General features: G+C 48.8%; 2 protein-coding genes and 1 long non-coding RNA gene across 7 annotated transcripts in view; 1 reads left to right on the plus strand and 2 right to left on the minus strand.

Moving 5' to 3' along the window:
- Nucleotides 1-16,880, minus strand: part of LOC114065267 — a 38,425-nt gene extending 21,545 nt beyond the window's left edge. The window contains exons 1-2 of the long non-coding RNA XR_003572908.1: nucleotides 16,869-16,880; nucleotides 12,526-12,528 (exon numbers count right to left, since the gene is read on the minus strand). This is a non-coding gene — a long non-coding RNA (uncharacterized LOC114065267). The remainder of the gene's footprint in view (nucleotides 1-12,525; nucleotides 12,529-16,868) is intronic.
- SLC35E2B (solute carrier family 35 member E2B) lies at nucleotides 207-6,967 on the minus strand. 4 transcript variants are annotated; one of them, XM_027899013.1, is made up of 9 exons: nucleotides 6,902-6,967; nucleotides 3,919-4,446; nucleotides 3,375-3,510; nucleotides 2,541-2,668; nucleotides 2,113-2,233; nucleotides 1,894-1,947; nucleotides 1,539-1,611; nucleotides 814-959; nucleotides 207-607 (listed from the first exon to the last, which is right to left on the minus strand). In XM_027899013.1, exons 2-9 carry the CDS (start codon nucleotides 4,241-4,243, stop codon nucleotides 364-366), a joined length of 1,227 nt encoding a protein of 408 aa, XP_027754814.1. In that variant the 5' UTR covers nucleotides 4,244-4,446; nucleotides 6,902-6,967; the 3' UTR covers nucleotides 207-363. The 4 variants fall into 4 exon arrangements, with proteins under 4 accessions (XP_027754814.1, XP_027754817.1, XP_027754815.1 ...); XM_027899016.1 differs by having other exon boundaries at nucleotides 6,824-6,942; XM_027899014.1 differs by lacking the exon at nucleotides 6,902-6,967 and adding an exon at nucleotides 6,635-6,677.
- On the plus strand, nucleotides 7,076-14,534 carry LOC114065266. Of its 2 annotated transcripts, none has more exons than XM_027899019.1 (9): nucleotides 7,076-7,155; nucleotides 7,326-7,407; nucleotides 8,122-8,275; nucleotides 10,204-10,349; nucleotides 11,263-11,439; nucleotides 11,845-11,958; nucleotides 12,981-13,067; nucleotides 13,726-13,873; nucleotides 14,313-14,533. In XM_027899019.1, exons 1-9 carry the CDS (start codon nucleotides 7,145-7,147, stop codon nucleotides 14,342-14,344), a joined length of 951 nt encoding a protein of 316 aa, XP_027754820.1. In that variant the 5' UTR covers nucleotides 7,076-7,144; the 3' UTR covers nucleotides 14,345-14,533. The 2 variants fall into 2 exon arrangements, with proteins under 2 accessions (XP_027754820.1, XP_027754819.1); XM_027899018.1 differs by having other exon boundaries at nucleotides 7,080-7,155; nucleotides 11,236-11,439; nucleotides 14,313-14,534.
- Nucleotides 16,881-17,907: the final 1,027 nt, after the last annotated feature.

Raw genomic sequence — 17,907 nt, forward strand, 5'->3', positions numbered from 1 at the left:
TCCCAGTCCAGCAGAACTGCAGCCACGGGCACACGTTGTCACATTCCTCTGATGGAGGGAGGGAGGGAGGCAGGAATTGCTTTCCCACGAGCCACTCAAGTTCTTTCACCAATACAGGCCCGGTCGTTATCTGCAGTCGAGGAAGGACCCCAAAGCCCACACGTAGGGCTGGTGGGGTATCAGTTTCTCAGGACACCCTTCCCAGGTCCTTCCTGCTGAAGGTCCCAGGAGCAAGGGGATCAAGGCTGGCTGGATCCTTCCAGAACTCTCCAAGGACCCCAACAGCATCAGCAGCTGGAGGAACAGCCCCTTTCAGGACGAGTCCCTCTGAGTTACACGCGGGCGGAAGAACAAGTGGCCACATTAATCGTAGGGCTCCAAATCCTTGGGAATCAGCGGCTCTGTGTCCTCTGAGGGAGCCTGTGTGGGCTGGGGGGGGGTGGCCAGGCTGTGCAGGGTCTCCTGCTGGTGCTGCTTGGCCTTGTTGTAGAGCAGGACCCCGATGGTCACCAGGACAGTGCCGATGGCCGAGAGGCTGGTGATCTTGTTCCCGAACACGATGATGCTGAGCCAGATGGACAGGGCGTGTTTCACAGTGCTGGCCACGCTGCAATGGAAAACTGAGCTCAGGAGAAATACCTCTGTCACATCCCACACACCACCTCTGTTTGCCTTCCTTTCCAAACACCAGCTCAAACTCCACTTCCAACCCCAACCCTTCAGTTCTCTGCACAGCCTTTACTGCCCAGTCCTCAAGCAGAACTGCTGAACAAGGAACAAAAGGATGTGAAATGGTGCTCCTGGAGGTTTTACCTGAAAGTCACAGGAGAAATTTTTCCCATCAAGGCATAGGCTGTAACACTCTGGAGGTGGAACAAGACTCCATCTATTAGGAGAAGTATGATGATATCCTGGTTGTAGCTGAAGCTTCTCCCACTTTTCCCAATCACAGGCACATCCTAAACAGCAAAAAAAAAAAAAAAAGAAATTTGAGAGTTTAGTTTATAAGCAAATCTAAAAGTGATTTTCCACCCAACTCATTCCTATTAGAAGCATTTATAGTTTTCCATTTCAATTTCAGCAAAACAAAACCTAAAACATACAAGACAGTTAGATAATATAAATTTCCCCCCTAAAATATATCAGAAAACCAGCTCTCATCTGACTGACCTTCCCAGTGTGCTCAGCCTGTTTGCTTTTTTTGAACACTGATGCACAACAACAAAATGCCACAGTTTCCAGGACACATATTTAACCTGCTATATATTACACTCACTTTAACTTAATTTTGTTTTCAAAGAGTTAATGTTCCTGTACACCACGTGAATATTGACAGAAAGCCAGCAAATATGTAAGATTTGGTTTTCAAGCCTTTATCTAAAACTTCAAATGCACTTGGACAACATTTGTCTCAAAAATCGTGAGATAAACTCGGGCATTTTGGATCAACTCATGCCTGTATTACATTATTTGTTGAAAATCTTCCCTTCCCTTTATAACCCCCTCCCAGTCTCTTGCAAAATGTGAATTCAAATTACCATGAAAAAGATCCAAGCTGGAATGAGCATAACCACTGCAGCAGCACTGGTGTAGAACTGAAGCTCTGGGGCTCTACAGAGGAGGAAAAACGCTGATTAAAATGATTAAAAGCTTCCTTTTTCAAAGCAAAGCCTTTTGTGCTGGCTGAGAGGGACTGAAAGGCCCATATTTTCAAGACCCAACACCTGCATTTTATCCCGTGGCAAAATACATATATATTGCTAAAAACAATTGCTAAATTGGTTTTTTTTTTTAGCATTTCACTCCTGGTTTATGTTTCGTAGCTAAAACATCAGCTAAAACACCAGTCCAAATCCCACCCATAACCGAACCTGAAATATTCTTAATACTTACGAAAATCTGTATTTGTCCCCGCTGAGTAGTTTTTTGGAAAAGACATTCTGCAAACTGGAAAAAAAAAAAAAAAAAGTGAAAAAAATCACCATTTACCTGGATTTCAGTTAGGGAAAAAAAAAATCAGTCAATCCATGAGAATCACAGCTGTTTCCTTCAGGTGGGGAAATGCAAAAAGAAAATCCCTTCCCTCCACACAGAGCTCTCCCCATCCCTTACCAGTCCATGATGTTGGTGGATAAAGCTGCTGAGAAGCCCAGGATGTTGAAGCTGATTTCTGTAGCTGTGCACAGAGCCAGCCCTCCCATCACAGGGATGAGGGACAGATTCACCAGCAATCCTGCAGAGGAGGAGGGGAAAGCTCAGCTCAATTCCTGCATTTCCAGCAGGATCACTGTCTTTATTGTCCTTATAAGGAGGAACATGCTGAACTCCACTTATTTAAGGCCACAATAATATTTTCCTGACACTGCATTAAAATAAACCCTTTTTTTACTTTTATATCTTCTCCTTATTGAGCTCAGGAGGATTCCTCCACCTGAATTCCTTATATTCTGCAGGGCTTTCCTTCCCCATGGCCAGCCAGGTAACTATTAACCCAAAAAAACCCTGAGTAACTAAATAAATCCCATTTCAACATTTCTCACCAGTGTATTCCCCCAGAATCATCCGGGACATGATGACAGTGAAAATGGGAGCTGAGCTTTTCACCGTTTCTGCAAAGGAAACTGCCACGTTCTTCAGGCTCACCAGGCCCAGCACCACTGTTGCAAATCTGCAGCAGAAATGAAGAGGAAAAAAAAACTTCCTATGCATCCAGCACAGAAAGAATTGCACTGTAATTCCAAAGTTTTCAACAAGGCTCAGTAGAAAAAGTAAAAATCTGCTGATAAACGGTAATTCACCGTGGAAGTTTTATCTGCAGTTATCCATCTGCAGTGTAAATTAGATATGCTACCTATTTACTGTAGTTTAAATCATTAAATTAATCTTAATTTATCGCCTATTTGATTATTCTTTATCAGTTTTGCGGTGTAAAGGAAACAAAATCATTTATTCTTATTCTCTCCCAGACCACAAACTGATCCTACCCCAGCACACAGCAAATATTGACTCTTTAAAAGATAAATATTAATAGCCTGGATCCCTTTTGATGCAAAAGGCTGGTAAATACCAGTGCACTAAACAAACATCAGCCTCAAAAGAGAAGGGGAAGAAAGTAAATGGAAAGAGAAGTGTGTTCTGAAAGAAGGTGGGAAGCCAAGGTAGCCAAAAATCTGATTTTTGTGGGTGGAGGGAAAGGTGAATTCTCCAAACACTTTTTAATCAAGAATAAAAAGGCAGAGAGCCACGAAAATACAACTCCTGGTCAGAAAACAAAAACAAAACAAAAACAAACAAACAAACAAACAAACAAACCCCACAAATATTAGTACAGGAAATCTTAGCAAATACAGCCTAGGAAATATTTCCCCATTTACCTCATCAATCCAACAAAGAGCATTATCATGATGAAATTGGGGGGGTAGGAGATGCGGGTTTTGTGCTGGTACAAACAGCAGGGAACAAACATCTTTATACAGCCAATGAAGGTGGTTGAAAGCATCTGAACAGCACCTGGAGAGGATGAGAGGGGCAAGAAAATCAGTCAGAAGGGGCTGGAACTCGACAAATCAAGCAGCCTCAGAACATTTCTTAGACAAACTCCTGTAGTGCTTTTATCCATGACCAAAGTTTCATCTTCCAGCACCTGGAGAAAAGGACGGTGTCAGGAAACCCTTCAAAGGCCAAAATCACAGCTCAGAGTTCCCAGCCCCGAGACCCCTCCCCACACCTCCCAGTCATTCAGCTGAACCCTTCTGTCCCTCCACTTTATCCTGTCAAATCACAGATTATCCTGAGTGGGAAGGGACCCACAGGGATCACCGAGTCCAGCTCCTGGCCCTGCCCAGGATCCCGGCAATCCCAGTAAAATAAATCTACATCAATGTCTTCCTGGCATTCCAGGGCAAAGCAAAGGGGTACCTAACATGCTGGGCTCTCCTTCCAGCAGGGAAAGGATGTATTTGTTAAGAAAAAGAGTGCAAAAGCTGAAGAAGAACCACAAGGTGAGGTAGATGAGAGCGTGGGAGTTCCAGATGCCCAGGTCGGACTCGATGACCGTGGTCTCCGTGATGGTGATCTTGAGGACATTCTCCTCGGGCACGCTGTCACTGCGAGCTATCACCAGCTTCTCGCTCCTGTGAGCAAAGAGGGAGCCCAGCTGGAACAGGGATTTCCCCTTTGGCTTTTCTTCCAGGGCGGGAGGACTCGGTGGCTCCGGAGTCTGAGCGCTCGCCGTGGTCGACATGGTGACGTTAAAGGACCGGCTGTTTGTCCTCAGCACAAACCAGCGTTGATTTAGCACAGCACCTGACTCCCCAAAAAATATCACGTGGTCAAGGCTTCATCTCCCAGGGCCTGCTGGAAAGCTGCACTTGGTCCTCCAAAGAACATCTTGCATAAAAATGAACTCCACGTGCTTCTTCATGTGGCCTGTTCCAGGTTTTCTGCCTAAGAGGGAGAGGAGGAAACAACAAGGATGCTGTGAATGGCATTTTAAATCCCCAGTGCAGCAAAGATACCACATTTCTTCCCGCACTTTGTCAAGGATAAACAGACCTGCGTAGTCTTTCCGGGCTGGATTTATGAACTCCTCACATCATGACATCAAGATCAGGCACCAAGAAGTTATCTAAGGGAAGGGGGTTTTTTTAATTCTAAAATAGCACGTGCGCACACAACAGGCTTTATGTGGCTTTGAGTTCTTTCTCCTCTAAAGCACATCAGCACAGCCTTTCCACTTGTAACTGCCTCCTCTCCCAGTTTCTCCAGTGTCTCTGATCTCAGTCTAAGGTCTGTAACCACTGTGAATTTATCCCTTTTATTTCTGCAGCCTTTGTCTTACGAGCAAGTGAAAATTGGCTGAATCAGATGCAGATGAATTGAGGGACTGGAGCTCTTTTGTTCCTCGGTGAACAAGCACTGGGGGAAATGACATTTTAAATGCTTGTCTCCAGAAGCACATTTGGTGGACAGACAAGACAATGGGCCTTAAAAAGGGATTCTTGTGGGGGGAGTTAATCACTGGACATCTTGGAAAAGCCATCTGAAATGAGATCATAATACTACAGTGCATCAAACAACAGCAGCACAACCAACATTCGATGCCAAGGGAAATACAAGAGTTGTACCAGGAGCTACTGCACCTGCCCTGATTTGGGGAGCATGTGAACACACATTATTTTCTTCAGTTTTTTTTTTTTTTTTGCCCAACGTGGCATCTCAAGTAAATCATAAAGGGGTACTAAAGAGCTAAAGATCTCCTGCCAGTCTCAATATCCTACAGAGCAGCTGCTTTACAGGGAATTTTCCCATTCCTCACGTTCTCTGGTTCTGCTGTTACAGCCAAGCACTGAAGATTTCCATCCCTGTTCCTTTCTCTCCTTCCATTTCCCCAGGAAATCATGACAGCAGCAAACCAAGGTACGAGACCCTCTGACACACTCGTGTTTATTTAAACTCCGTGCTGGTGTTAAACCAGCTCAACACAACACTTTGAAGGAGGAGACACGTTCTCCGAGAGAAGTGGGTAAGAAAAATGGATTCTTGGCTCCTCCTCCCTTTTCAGGTCTTAAAAAAATGCCCCTCTACATTCAAAAGGGTTGGTTAGCACAGCTTTTTCAGTACCTTTTCTGATTACACGACTCAATTAAACCCAAAAGCAATCAAGCACAATGAAAGTCCTACCCTTGGCAGCGCTGGGATATCAGCTTTGATATCACTGATTCCACACATGGCAGGAAGCAGAACAGCAAATAAGAACAGAACTACTCCCCTAAATTACTGACCTGCTGGCTTAAATCATCTGGAAAGTCTAAATGGCCTGAAAGAGTTCTCCATCTGGAACTAATTCAGTCTTCCTCCCTCAAGGCCAACCAGCAGCTGATGTTTACCAACAGCTGAAAACGTGGCAGTGGTTGGCAGTTGTTTCTCTTGGACTGCACACAAAGCCTCAATCCTCCAGCTCAAAAGAACCAGCACCGTGCAGTGCCTTCTCCTTGTATCTCCTCCAACCTTTAACTGCACTCCCAGTCGTTGTATCAAGGTGGAAAACGTACTCCCAGAGAACTCTATGAAGTCAGCTTTACTCAAGGAAAACTAAAGCCCAAATATGCTGCGAGTGCTTAAGGCCGATCTGACAGAGAAAAAACAGAGGCTCGTGTCCATGACCCTTCATCTGTTACACAAGAGGACACCCAAACACTGCCCCCAGCACAGCAAACGGCACAGAATGCAGCAAGCCGGGACTATTAACAGTTTCACTACATTGTAACCATAAAACACAATACCACAACTATTACCAGCTCCCACACAGAGAAGATGCCGAGAGAGCGAAACGGCTTCAAGACTTTCTCGCATTCCAACGCTATTTCTGGTCACCCGCTCACTCCTAGAGCCTTCCCTGCCCGTTCCGAGCCAGCCCCGCGCAGGCAATTCCCGCTCGCCTTCCCGTCCCCGCAGGGCATCCGAGCATCCCGAGCATCCCCGGCACAGGGGCTGCACCGCGGCCTTTCCGCCCGCTGTTCGGAGACCTCCAGCACCCACATCCCCCTCCCGGGGCCGGCCGGGGATGCTCCTCTCCGTCAGCGCCCGCTCTGCCCGCCCTCCTTCCCTGCCCTCCCTCCCTCCCTGCCGGCACCTGGGGGCTCCCCGCGGCTCCGGCACACCCGGCATGCGGCTCCCCGGGGATGCGGATCCCGGGACGCGGCTACCCATCCCTTCCCGAGCCGCGGGCGGGGAGGCGGGTCCGGCCCTGCCCCGCCCCGCCGGGGCTGCCCCGGGCACCGGCCCCTTTGTCACCGCGGCCGCCCGTGGGAGGCCATTTTACCGACCCCGCGAGGAAATGAACCGGAGGAACGGGGCGTGGGGAAGGGGGGTGGGTGGGTGGGTCACGGGGGACACGCACAGCGAGAACCGCGCCGAGCCCCCGCCGCGCCGAGCCCTCCATGGCCCCGGGGGCGCGCGGGGCGGGATGCGGGGCGGGATGCGGGGCGGGATGCTCGGCGGCCCCGCCGCCCGGGAGGGACCCTCGGGAGCGCTGCCCGGCCGTGCCGGGGAAGTGACGTGCGGGTGTCCCCCGGAAGAGCTGCGGGGGCCCCTCCGCAGCCATGTAGGTGCCGTCAGAGCGGGGCGGGAGCGCGGCCCGGCCATGGACGGCAGGTACGGGCGGCACCACTCGGGGAGGTGGGGGGGGACCCACCGCGCTGCCCATGGCGGGGCAGTGCCGGGGGTGGGAGGGTGCGGGCGGCCCCCCCCCGCGGGTGAGTGGTGCGGTCCCGTGGCCGTCCCGTCCCGTTGTGTGACCGTCCCGTCCCGTTGTGTCCCCACAGCGGTGCCGCGACCCCGGCGGGGCCGAGCCTGCCCAACCTCACCCCGCGACACCGGCAGCTCATCCCCACGCCCTGCGGGCCCGTGAGTACCCACGCCCCGCGGCACCGCGCACACGCACACCCACCTTCTGATAGTCATAGAATTATGGGATTCCCTCCTGAGCCGGGAGGGACCCACAGGGATCATCCAGTCCGACCCCTGGCCCTGCACAGACACCCCAGCAATCCCACCCTATCCCTGAGAGCGCTGTCCAAATGCTCCTTGAGCTCTGGCAGCCTTGGGAAGTGACCATTCCATGGGAAGTGACCATTCCTTGGGAAGTGACCATTCCATGGGAAGCCTATTCCAGTGCCCAACCTCCTTCTCTGGGGGAAGACCCATTTTTCCTGAGATCCAGCCCGACCCTGCCCTGCCACAGCTCCAGCCGTTCCCTGGGGTCCTGTCCCTGCTCAGAGATGGGAGCAGAAATCTGGGAATGTGTTGCCTGCTGGACACCTCCATGTATATCTGTGGGCATCGGCAATCTCCAGTCCCAGGAGATGGGATTACAATGCCATGACCTTTGTGAGGCAGAAAGGCTGGAGGTACAAACCAGGGCAATCTTGGCTGAGATTAATTATGCAATAAAGTCAGACTTCCCCCTTCCTCAGCGATTTTGGAGTTTCAATTCAGTTGGAGAGTTTCTCTTCCTTTTCCCAGGGTAAAACCCTGCCCTGCCTCATTTACCCAGCTTGCCCCGCTGTGTTTTTTAGGAACAGCACCGAGTTTATTCTGCATTATGCCCTTGCTTTGCAGATAAAGCCATGTTCAGAGCTCTCCTTCCCTGTCAAGATCTACTTCTGTGTCACTATTGTGTCCCTGCTGAGTGTCATAGGGCTCACCATAGAGACGCTGGTCCGGCAGACCGAGGAGGATTTCACCATTTCCTTTATCCAGTTGGTTGGACTTGGTAAGAAACTGTTGGGGTTTTGAAACAAATACTTTTTTTTTTTTCTTCCCCAATGTATAATTAAGCAGCAACTGAAGTTTCTTACGTGAGAGGTGCTGAATGTTCAGCTGTGCCAGAAAAGCCTCCAGTTCCCATTTTAATGTCTGATCTCCAGCAAGAAAATGTGAAGGCATCTCTCTGTGCTAAGTTCCTGCAAGGATGTTGCTTCACCTGAAGTATTTTGTTGAAATAAGAACCTCATTTTTAAAAAAAAAAAAAATCTCCTTTTTGTCTAATATTTTTCCCCCCACTGGAAGCGAGATCCAAACTTCCTTGGGTATTTCCAGTGAGAGCTTCAATAGAAACTTGTTTTCATATTCTTGGGTCCATTTGTGTTAAACAGAAATTACCACAAAAATAACAAACTATTTCAGGAAGTGGCTTTAGCAGGTCTTGGCTGCCAAAACAGCGTGAAAAAGGAGAGATTGTGGGTGTAACACAGTCCTTGCCTTGCAGCTCTCACCCAGAGGGAACGAAGACAATAGCTTTGTTCCAGATTCTATAATTAGACAAATCCCAACAATGCTTTAATTCCGAACCTCTGATTTGACGAGCAGCTTTTCACACATCCCAGCACGAGCTGCAGTGTTAGAACAGCCTGAAGAACCCTCAGAATAAATCAGATCAGTCACAGACCTGGGAAGTTGAAGCTGCACTCGCCCATCTGTTTTTCCTCCAACCCATGTTTTCTGTGTGGTAGACAAAGACTGACAGAGCAGGTGTTTCTTTAAAGAAAAATAGATTTTACAGCCGTGGCTGTAACAATCTCTTGGATTTGCAATTTAATTTAAACTGGGATTAGGGGGTTTAATCTGTTGAAAAATGTTAACCCCCCAAAAGCAAGGGGTGTCCTATATTTCAGAAACCACCTCTGCAAAAAGCCTGACAATCAGAAAAGGGTTCATTTCCAAGTCATTTGTACAGAGTTTCTTTTGATTGAGCAGATGACTTTGCAAAACAAGGAAGTGCTGTCTTAAGTCTCTGAGGTCAAGAGCAAGTCCCAAAAATCCCGTGATTCACTTTGTAATCTGCCAATCATTTTCCACTCTGTCAGTCCCTGTTAATGGCAGTGGAAAAGGAAGTTCAGTCACTGAAGGTTTGTTTGGAGACTCAAGTTACTGTGTCCCTTTGAAGACTTGGACAACACTTTGTCCCCATGTCCCAGCCTTGCAAAAGGGGGGGGGGATTTTTTTTACGTGTGGAATCCAGGAAGCAGCACTCTGGAAAAAGAAATCCATTGTTACTGTGGCTGTGGGAAGAACCAACCAGTGTTTGCAGGAGCATCCTATAAAAGAACAAAGCCTTTTCCTTATTTCAGCTTTGCCAGGACAGCACAGAGTTCACAGTGGCAGGTGACTGAGGGGCTTGATGTATTTTATGAAAGTAGAACCTTTTTGATTATTTTGCAGGGTGTGGTGGTTCAAAATTTCCCCCATAAAGATAAACTGAATCCACTCTGTCCAGTTCAACACACAAACCACGTGCAGTGGCCAAACAACGCTGCAGAGGAGGGTGTGTGTGAGCAGCAAACTGCCTGTTAGTCACCTGAACTTCCCTCCCTGGGAAGATGATGTCATCTCAGTTCTTTAACAAAAATGGAGCTGCTTCATTTCGTTCAAATATTCCATTGGACATAATCAGTGTGGTGTTAATAGATTAACACAGCCCAGCTGCCAGTTTGGGTGGCTGATACACTGCCCTTGGCAAAGAGGGGAATAAAAAAATCTAACTGATGGTTTAAGTTCTGGGGGAGAGGGTTTGAAGTCTCTGATTCAGCCTCCTTGGTAGGAACAAAGGCTGTGTGGACTGAGGTTCTGAGCAGGTTTTTGGCACCCAGCTGCAGCACACTGGGAGTTCTGCTGGTGTTCAGAGAGTCCTTGTGCCCCCAGTGTTCTGTGTGTACTACGTGAGCCGGGGGATCCTGCAGGAGAACCGCCAGGAGCTGATGGTGTTCGTGCTGTCCATCCTGCTGGTGATGCTGCGCTCCGTCACCAACTTCACCGTCCTCCCCGCCGAGCAAAAGCCGAAGCTCCTGGTCAGTCCCCTGCTTTTCTCACTCGTTTTTGCCTTCTCCACGTGCTGGGGGTGAAATTCCACAGGTGTCAGAGGACTGCACAGGGTTACTGCAGAAAACTTCTCCTGCTCTGCTTCAGATTTCCATCCGTAAAACATCAGGCCTAAAGTCACGTAAATGTAACCTGTGGATAGAACTGGATCTGTCCAGAGGCACGGACACAGCCATTAGTGCTCCATAAACACAGCCTTGTGTTTTTATGAGATTTATGGGAACCTGCTGCAGGGAAACAAGAGACACAGCAAGCTGGGGGAGATCCTTTCATTGCAGATTATCTTGTTTGCACTTCACAACAATTAAATGCGATGCAAAGATTTAATTCTGTGCCTTGCTGAGGTCTGGAGTTAAATTTCCCCTTGCTGTGCTTCCCAGGAGTCCTTCCTTTTTTATCACATATTTATCACAGATGGGAGGACGAAGTTGCTTGCTGTGAAGTCACCCAAAAATTATTCTTCAGTAGGAGAGGTGGCAACCCAAGTAGGAAGGTGGAGCAAAGGAGAATTTTCCAGTTTAGTTTATCTGTGAGTTGTACATAAAATTAAACAGGCTTATCTGCAGCCAAGTGGGTTGTTTGGGTCAATAAGGAACAGGCATCAAAGGGGAGCAGGTTGCTTTAAGATGTGCAGCCAAGTCATCAGTTTATATATTAAACAAGAGCCTCAAAGTAAAGCCTGCTGGGGAAGATGTGAAGGGAGCCGTGAAGGGCTGTCTGTTTTACCAGCTGAACAGTAACTTGGGTTACTGGAACTCCTGCTTCCTGAGCAGGAATGATTTCTGGGGTAAATATTCTCATAGCAGTGGAGTCATGAAGGGTGTCACTCACACTGCCCTGCTTTGCCCTGGCCAGTGCCATCCTTGTGTCTGTCCCCTCCAGGCCCGCTTTGTCCTGATCCTGCTGGTTGGCTCCTTCGATGTCATCTGTGCCATCATCCTCATCCAGAGCCAGAGCATGATGGCATTCCGGGTGGGGGGTGCCCTGGAGAGCCTCCAGTCCCAGTACTTCATGCTCAGCCTCTGCTTCTCCATGCTCACCTTTGATCTCCAGGCACAGGTAAACAGCTCTGGCCCCCACATTCCCCTTTTTTCCCCCCTTATTAATAATTAGTTGGGCAAGCTGAGCTAATTCTGAACTCCCCCAGCAATTCTGGCTCTGTCTTACCTTGTAATGATGCTCAGGTTTCTATAGGGGGGCTCAGTTAAAATCCATAAAAATGAATCAACGCGTATTTTATCATTGTCCTGCACAAAAGGAGAACTGAAACTCACTTTTGGGAAGTTTATCCATAGCAACAGTTCCATCCAGAGGTTCCAGCCCACCCACAGCCTCCTGAAATAAGAAAGGTTATTCCTGCCCAACATCCCAGCGTGTCCTGCACTGGGGGAAGGGATCCTGGGCTGGGAGAGGAGGCTGCAGGGTCTCAAAGCAGTGACTTCTCCCCATCTGTGCCCCTGCCAGCTGTGCCTCTGCATCCTGCTGATCAGCCTGCACAAGATCACCCTGGTGCACAACATCATCTCAGCCACGGGGGCCCTGTGGGGCTGCCTGAAGGTCACCGTGGGCATCGTGGCGGTGAGTGCTGAGCTGAGACCCCCGGGGAAACACCCTGAAGGGGCAGATCCCCACCCTGAGGGGGCAGATCCCCACCCTGAGGGGGCAGATCCCCACCCTGAACAGTCACCCCAGCCTGGGGAGCCACAGCCACCCCCTTTCACACCCCCCTGCCATGGGGAGGGGGCCAGGGTGGAGAAAACCAGAGCCCCAACCACGCTCCTAAAGCTGTGCCTCACTCGAAAGGGTGGAGCAATGTCACCTTATCCTTCTTTTTGTCATGTTATCCTTCCTTCTAAGGGACATGGTTTTATTCTCAGTCCTTGATCACCTACGTAAATCAAACCTGTAGGGTCACACTTCGGTGTTTGTGCCTCTCTGACAAGGTTGGGTGAAACTGGGAACAGTCCTCCAAATTCCTGGGGTTACACAGACACAGGGAGACTTCACAGGCCTTAAACCCTTGGGACCAGAAAGATGGGTGGTCCTTTAGGAGGGGCACCTTCTTCAAAATTCGGGGACCGTGTCCAGGTTAAAGTGAGGATTTGTGAACTTGAAATGTCATTTTTCACATCAGTCAGACTGAACTTCCTCTGAAGTCTTGAGACTCTGTTCCAAGAGTGATTGCAGAATCAGGGCCAAAGTACATCAGATATGTGAGTCTTTTATGACCAGGAAGGAGTTTAGGGTTTTTTTGGGGGGAGGGGGAGTGGTGAATATTTTTTTAGGCTCCTTGGCTGTTTGCTTTGCTGTTCACACGAATTCCTGGCAGCTGAAATGCAGCTCTCCAATTGTTTTGATGGCTTTCCTTGCTAAAAATGGAGGTAGCACCAAGCACTGTGCTTTTAAAAAGCTTTGGTAACTCAGGTAACACAGAATCACCTTTCTCCTAATCAGAACAGTGCCTGGAGGGCAAAGTTACAACTGAGAGCTCAGCCTGACCGACACTAGAAATGCCACTGAAAAATCAACTGTTGGGAGCTTTCACAGAGTATGTAACGAGGAGTTTTACAGCTGTGTGTATGTCTTGCCTCATTCTACAGATTCTGAAGGAGCTGAAACCCCTGGTGTGGGTTTTTCTGCTGCAGAATGTCCCTGAAGTGGTGTATCTGCTCTACCTGCTGTACACGGTAACACTCACCTGGGTGGGAGCAGGAGGGCTGGGGGGGCTCCTCCAAAACATCCTCCTGCTGGCTCTGAAGAGAGCAGCAGGCACCTCCTGCATCCTCAGGATCCATTCTTCAGTTCAGGAACCATTTCAGAGTGATCTTGAACTGGTTGGTCACAGGGAGAGGCTCTAGAAAGTCTCTGGCAAAGTGTCCGGAATAATTAGGGAAAAATGCACCACAATCTCCCAGAACAAGAGACAGAGCTCCTCAGAAATGCCTCCCTTCCTTCACAGGGTCTCAGGGGGTGCCAGAGCGTTTGAGCAGTGGCTCAGCTGATGTGTTTTAAAGGATTTCTTAGGCAGCACCCCCAGCTGTTGATCTGCTGTGGCCAAAACAAGCCCACCCAAGCCATTTATTTTGGCACTGGAAGGGTGAGAAAGCCTTTCCCAGCACCTCCCCCGAGGTGGGAAAGGAGGCAGGGAGAGAGAAGGGCAAGGGCAGAGCGGGACACTTCACCCTCCAGCTTCCAAACAGGAAAATTAAGTTTAAAAGTGACCACTTTGGTTTTTTTTTTTTCTTCCCCCAAATTCCCCTTCTCTCAGAAATTCGGGGCTCGATTGCATCTCACGGCTTCCAGGTTTGGGGTGTTGATTGTTTTACCGTCCCCATTTTCCTGCAGGTGATCAGGGAGTGGGGCAAAGGGAACTCCTACACTCTGGAAGCTGCTTTCATCACCGGCTCCTGCATTTCTGTTGCCATTAAATCTGTGCTGTTCTGGGCCCTGCTCCACGTGTACCGCAGCTTTGGGCAGGGGCTGAGGGAGAGAAGTGAGTACTCAAAGAGCTGCCTGGGGAGGGTTGTGGCCCCTCGTTCCACAGGGAGGTGGAGAGGCAGGAAAACAGGGATAGCCCCGGTGAAAGGCACATCCTGAGGGCATCAGGCACTTCAGCAGCCTCAGAGCTCACTGGGCTGAGCAAGCTCAGGAGCTTGAGAGGAGCACGTGTGGCTTCTCCCTGAGGAAAAGCTGACACTGGTTAGTTAAAATTGCTGCCAACTTTGCAGGGAATGCTGGTATCCAAAAAAATCAGGCCTGGGTGGAAAACTCCCTCAGATCCATGTGATTTTTCTAATCGTGCTGTATAAGAGCAAGACACAGAATAAAGGGACCCAGAGAGCTACAAATCCTGAGCAACCCAGAGCTCCTTGGGCAGGAGGGGCACTGTGAGCGTTGCTTTGGTGCTGACTGACCTTCCTCTCTGCCCACAGTGTTTTCTTCCTATGGAAGGATCGACTCCTGAGCCCCCCCCGTGCTCCCCCTGCAGCTCCCACGGAGTGAAGGCACAGCAGGGACCCTCTGGCCGAGCACCGAGCCGGGGGGGTGAATCTGGGACCACCTGCACGGGGGCTGGGGGCAACGTCACACATTCCTGGATGGGGCTGGAGAGCCCCAGCAGGGCAGCTGGGATGGCTCAGACAGCTGTGGCAGAGCAGAGCAGCTCCCAGTGCTGCTCCTGCTGCTGTTTGGAACCACGGGAAGGTGTGTCCTGGGCCAGCACAACCCTGCTGAAGGTTCTCTGCACCCCTCAAACACACAGCGGGTCTGGGGGTGCCCTGTCCTGCCCTCACTGCTCAAGCTCAGGTTGTGGTGGAAGGTCCAGCCCTGCTGTGTTTGGTGATGGCTGTTCCCTGCCTTGGGATCTTCTTCCCCCTGGGACATTTCAGTTCCTTGTTTTTCAGTCCCAGCTCCACCTGCAGCAGCTCCTTCTCATCTCCTGCCTCCCCCTCCAGTGTCTCCACCCACCGTGCCATCCCACGCCAGGGGGGCTGTCACAACGAGCCTTTAATATTGTAATTAAAAGTTTGCTATTTTATTGACTGCAACCTTTAACTACTGGCTATTTTTAAATAAAGCACAAGCACAGCGTGTGTGTGTGTGTGTGTATAATTATTTCACTTAAACCAGCATGAACTCAGTGGGAAATCTCACAAGTAAATAAATATATAATTATTATAAATACAAACGTAAATTTAAAAGCCCTATTAAAAATTTATATTTTTCTCACCCCAGTCTCCTAAATTTGAGTCAAATCTACATTACAGGTGGCCAAAGGGGGGGCATGAAGGGGTTAAGTTGCCTGGCCCCAGCTGACAGAGCAGCAGCTGATGGCTGTGACTTCATCCCACAAGTCAGGGGGACTGTGAATTGTTGCTGAAATGGAGAAACACAATCGGGCACATTCAGGCCTTTTGTGCAGCAGGGCCTGCCCAGAGCAGGAGCAGGAAGGGAAGGCTCTGATCTTGCACAAATCAGGTGAAGAAAAGGTGTTTTATGCAATAAAAAGAGATGTCCCTGTCCCATGAGACAACCCCCCCCCTGGACATCTGCTCCCCAACCAACCAACTGGCTGTTCTTAATTTTCCCTCCTCCCCCAGCCCAAGTGCTGCTGGACAAATCCAACTTTACAAAAAGATTTTATTGAAAGGATTGAAAAATAGTTTTGTCTTCAACAATATTTTTAAAACGAGTTCTCAATGCGTTAACAATATGTAACAGGATTTTTTCAGCTTTTAAAAATTCAGTACACACTGCTTTGCTCCGTGCTACACAGTTGTTAATGACTTCAATTTCTACCAGAGGATAACTTTAAAAAAAAAAAACAACCCAAACAAACCAAATTCATTTCCCAGCTTCCATTTTTGGCCCTTTGTAGAGTGGAAAGGATCTGTAGGTACAGGGACACCCACAAACCCCTCTTGCTTTAGAAACTCCTCATCAGCAAAACCCCTATTTGTGGTTTGTTTTTTTTTTTTTCAGTACAGTTTCAACAAGTTAATCTGAACGAGCTACATCAGCAGAATGAGGTTTTATTGCCAACAAACCGAGTGTGCATTTACAGCTTTTTTTTTTTTCCTTTTTTTTTTTTTCCCCTGGTTCAGCTCTGAGCCAAAATTCCCCCCCCCCAGGACAGCAGTTGGATGTGAGAGCCCCAGGGCTGCTCAGGAATGGCAGTTTGTGGATGAAAAGCCTCGAGAAGGGCCTTGGAACACTCAGGTCACTCTGAGCAGTTGGGATAATTGAGGCCAAGGCAGCTTTGGGAAGGGAAATCAACCCAAAAAACCTCCTCAGCACCAAGAGCTTCTCCAACCAAAACTGCAGCAGCCCCAGAGCCAGCAGTGCAACTGCAGTGAGGGATAATTCAAAGAAGAAATCCAAAGCCAACCCCTAAGGTGGGTCTAAAGTAGTTCAGTACACTCTGATTACAGATTCCATGACCTGTGCACTCTGAAAATCAAAAGTCCGGCCACTTAGTCAAGAATAGCTCTACTATTATAAAAAGCATAAATAAAAAGTGCTGAATATAGTTTTATCTTTAAAAAAATACTAGATAAGGCTCATAAATCATCTCACCTTGCCTCTGCAAAATGATTCCCGCTTCCCAGTGTGCCTGGAACTCCACTCCTTCTTCCATCTCACCACACATTTTTCCCCATCCCCTGCTCCTTCTCTCAATTATTGCATGTTTAAATAAAATAGTTTCAAAGCAAAAAGCCTGACACTTCTAATAGTTCAGAAAGTAACCAGTTCTCAGAGAACTGGATACTCCACCCAGGAAACCCGTAAGCAGCTTCAAAACAGTGATAAAACAACTACTGCAGATCCAAGTGGAAGGGAAACCCCCAGAGCTCCCCTGGATAATTCTCCCAGGTACCACAAAAATCCGTCTGCTTAGACCAAATCAACCCAAGGTTCTATTTTACAACATTTACAAACCCAGTCTTGGTTTCTATTGACACCCTTTCACTGTGATTCGAACCATTCACCAAGAGTTTGCTTCTCTTTCATGGAAAAGTGCTCTCAGCTGCACTGAACGAGCTCAGGGCAGCCTCCAGGACATTACTGAGACCATCAGAGGACAAGGGGTCAGGCAGGGCTGGGAATGGCAATGGGAACGATCCCCATCCCCGCTTTGGACCACGGGAACGACGTCGAGGCGACCACGCAGAGCTCGTCACCCCCTTTCCAAGGAAACCCAACCCCAGTGCGGGGCTGTGCCCTCCCTGAACAGCCCCTGCTCCTTCAGAGACCCCCCAGCCAGGCTGAAGATGGGTGATGATGGTGATGGTGAGACTGCACCACGGAGAACAGAAATGTAAACATCCCCCTGGGCTCTGCTGCCTCTCAGCTGAAACCCAGAGCAAACCCTTTATCCCCCCCCAAACCTCCCAACCAGTTCTGCCGTTGGGCTTTTTTGTTTTTTGTTCTTCCATAAAAGCACAGAGAGAGTAAAATCTGTCCAGAGAGAGCAGTTATAGAAACCTGGGAAAGCATCTCAGAAAAGGAGACAACGGGGCTTGGAATAACCTTGAGTGCTGAAGGCACCGTTGCTGCTCCACTGGGAATGTGTCCTCTCCAATTCTCCAGCCACCAAAAGCAGGATCCCATCCTGTTTTACTCAGCACCAAGAGCTGGAAGGTATCCATGGAGGGCATTGTAGGATATTTTCTTCCAGACAACAGTGGAACTAGACAAGATCGTGGCAATTGAAGTCCAGATTCTTCCTGAACACCTGGAGGATTTTTTTTTTATTTTTAAAAAAAAAAAACCCATGATAGTCTCTAATGCTATTCCAGGGAATCAAGCAAAAAGTAATTAGAAAAACACAACACATGGGTGATTCCCACCAGCAGGAACTGCAGAGCTCCAAAGCAGCTCAGCTACAAAATCAGAGATACCTGCAATAATTAATAATATTTGTGGGTATTTCCACAGTGCTGACAGCCAAGGGTCAACCACTGTTCAGGAGATACAAATGCACACATAAAAAAATAGATACTTTTTGTGCCAGTTCCACACCTATCA

Source organism: Empidonax traillii, unplaced genomic scaffold (assembly GCF_003031625.1).
Source record: "Empidonax traillii isolate 1590-97213 ecotype Southwest subspecies unplaced genomic scaffold, ASM303162v1 scaffold633:size372093, whole genome shotgun sequence".
In the NCBI taxonomy this organism is placed as follows: Eukaryota; Metazoa; Chordata; class Aves; order Passeriformes; family Tyrannidae; genus Empidonax; species Empidonax traillii.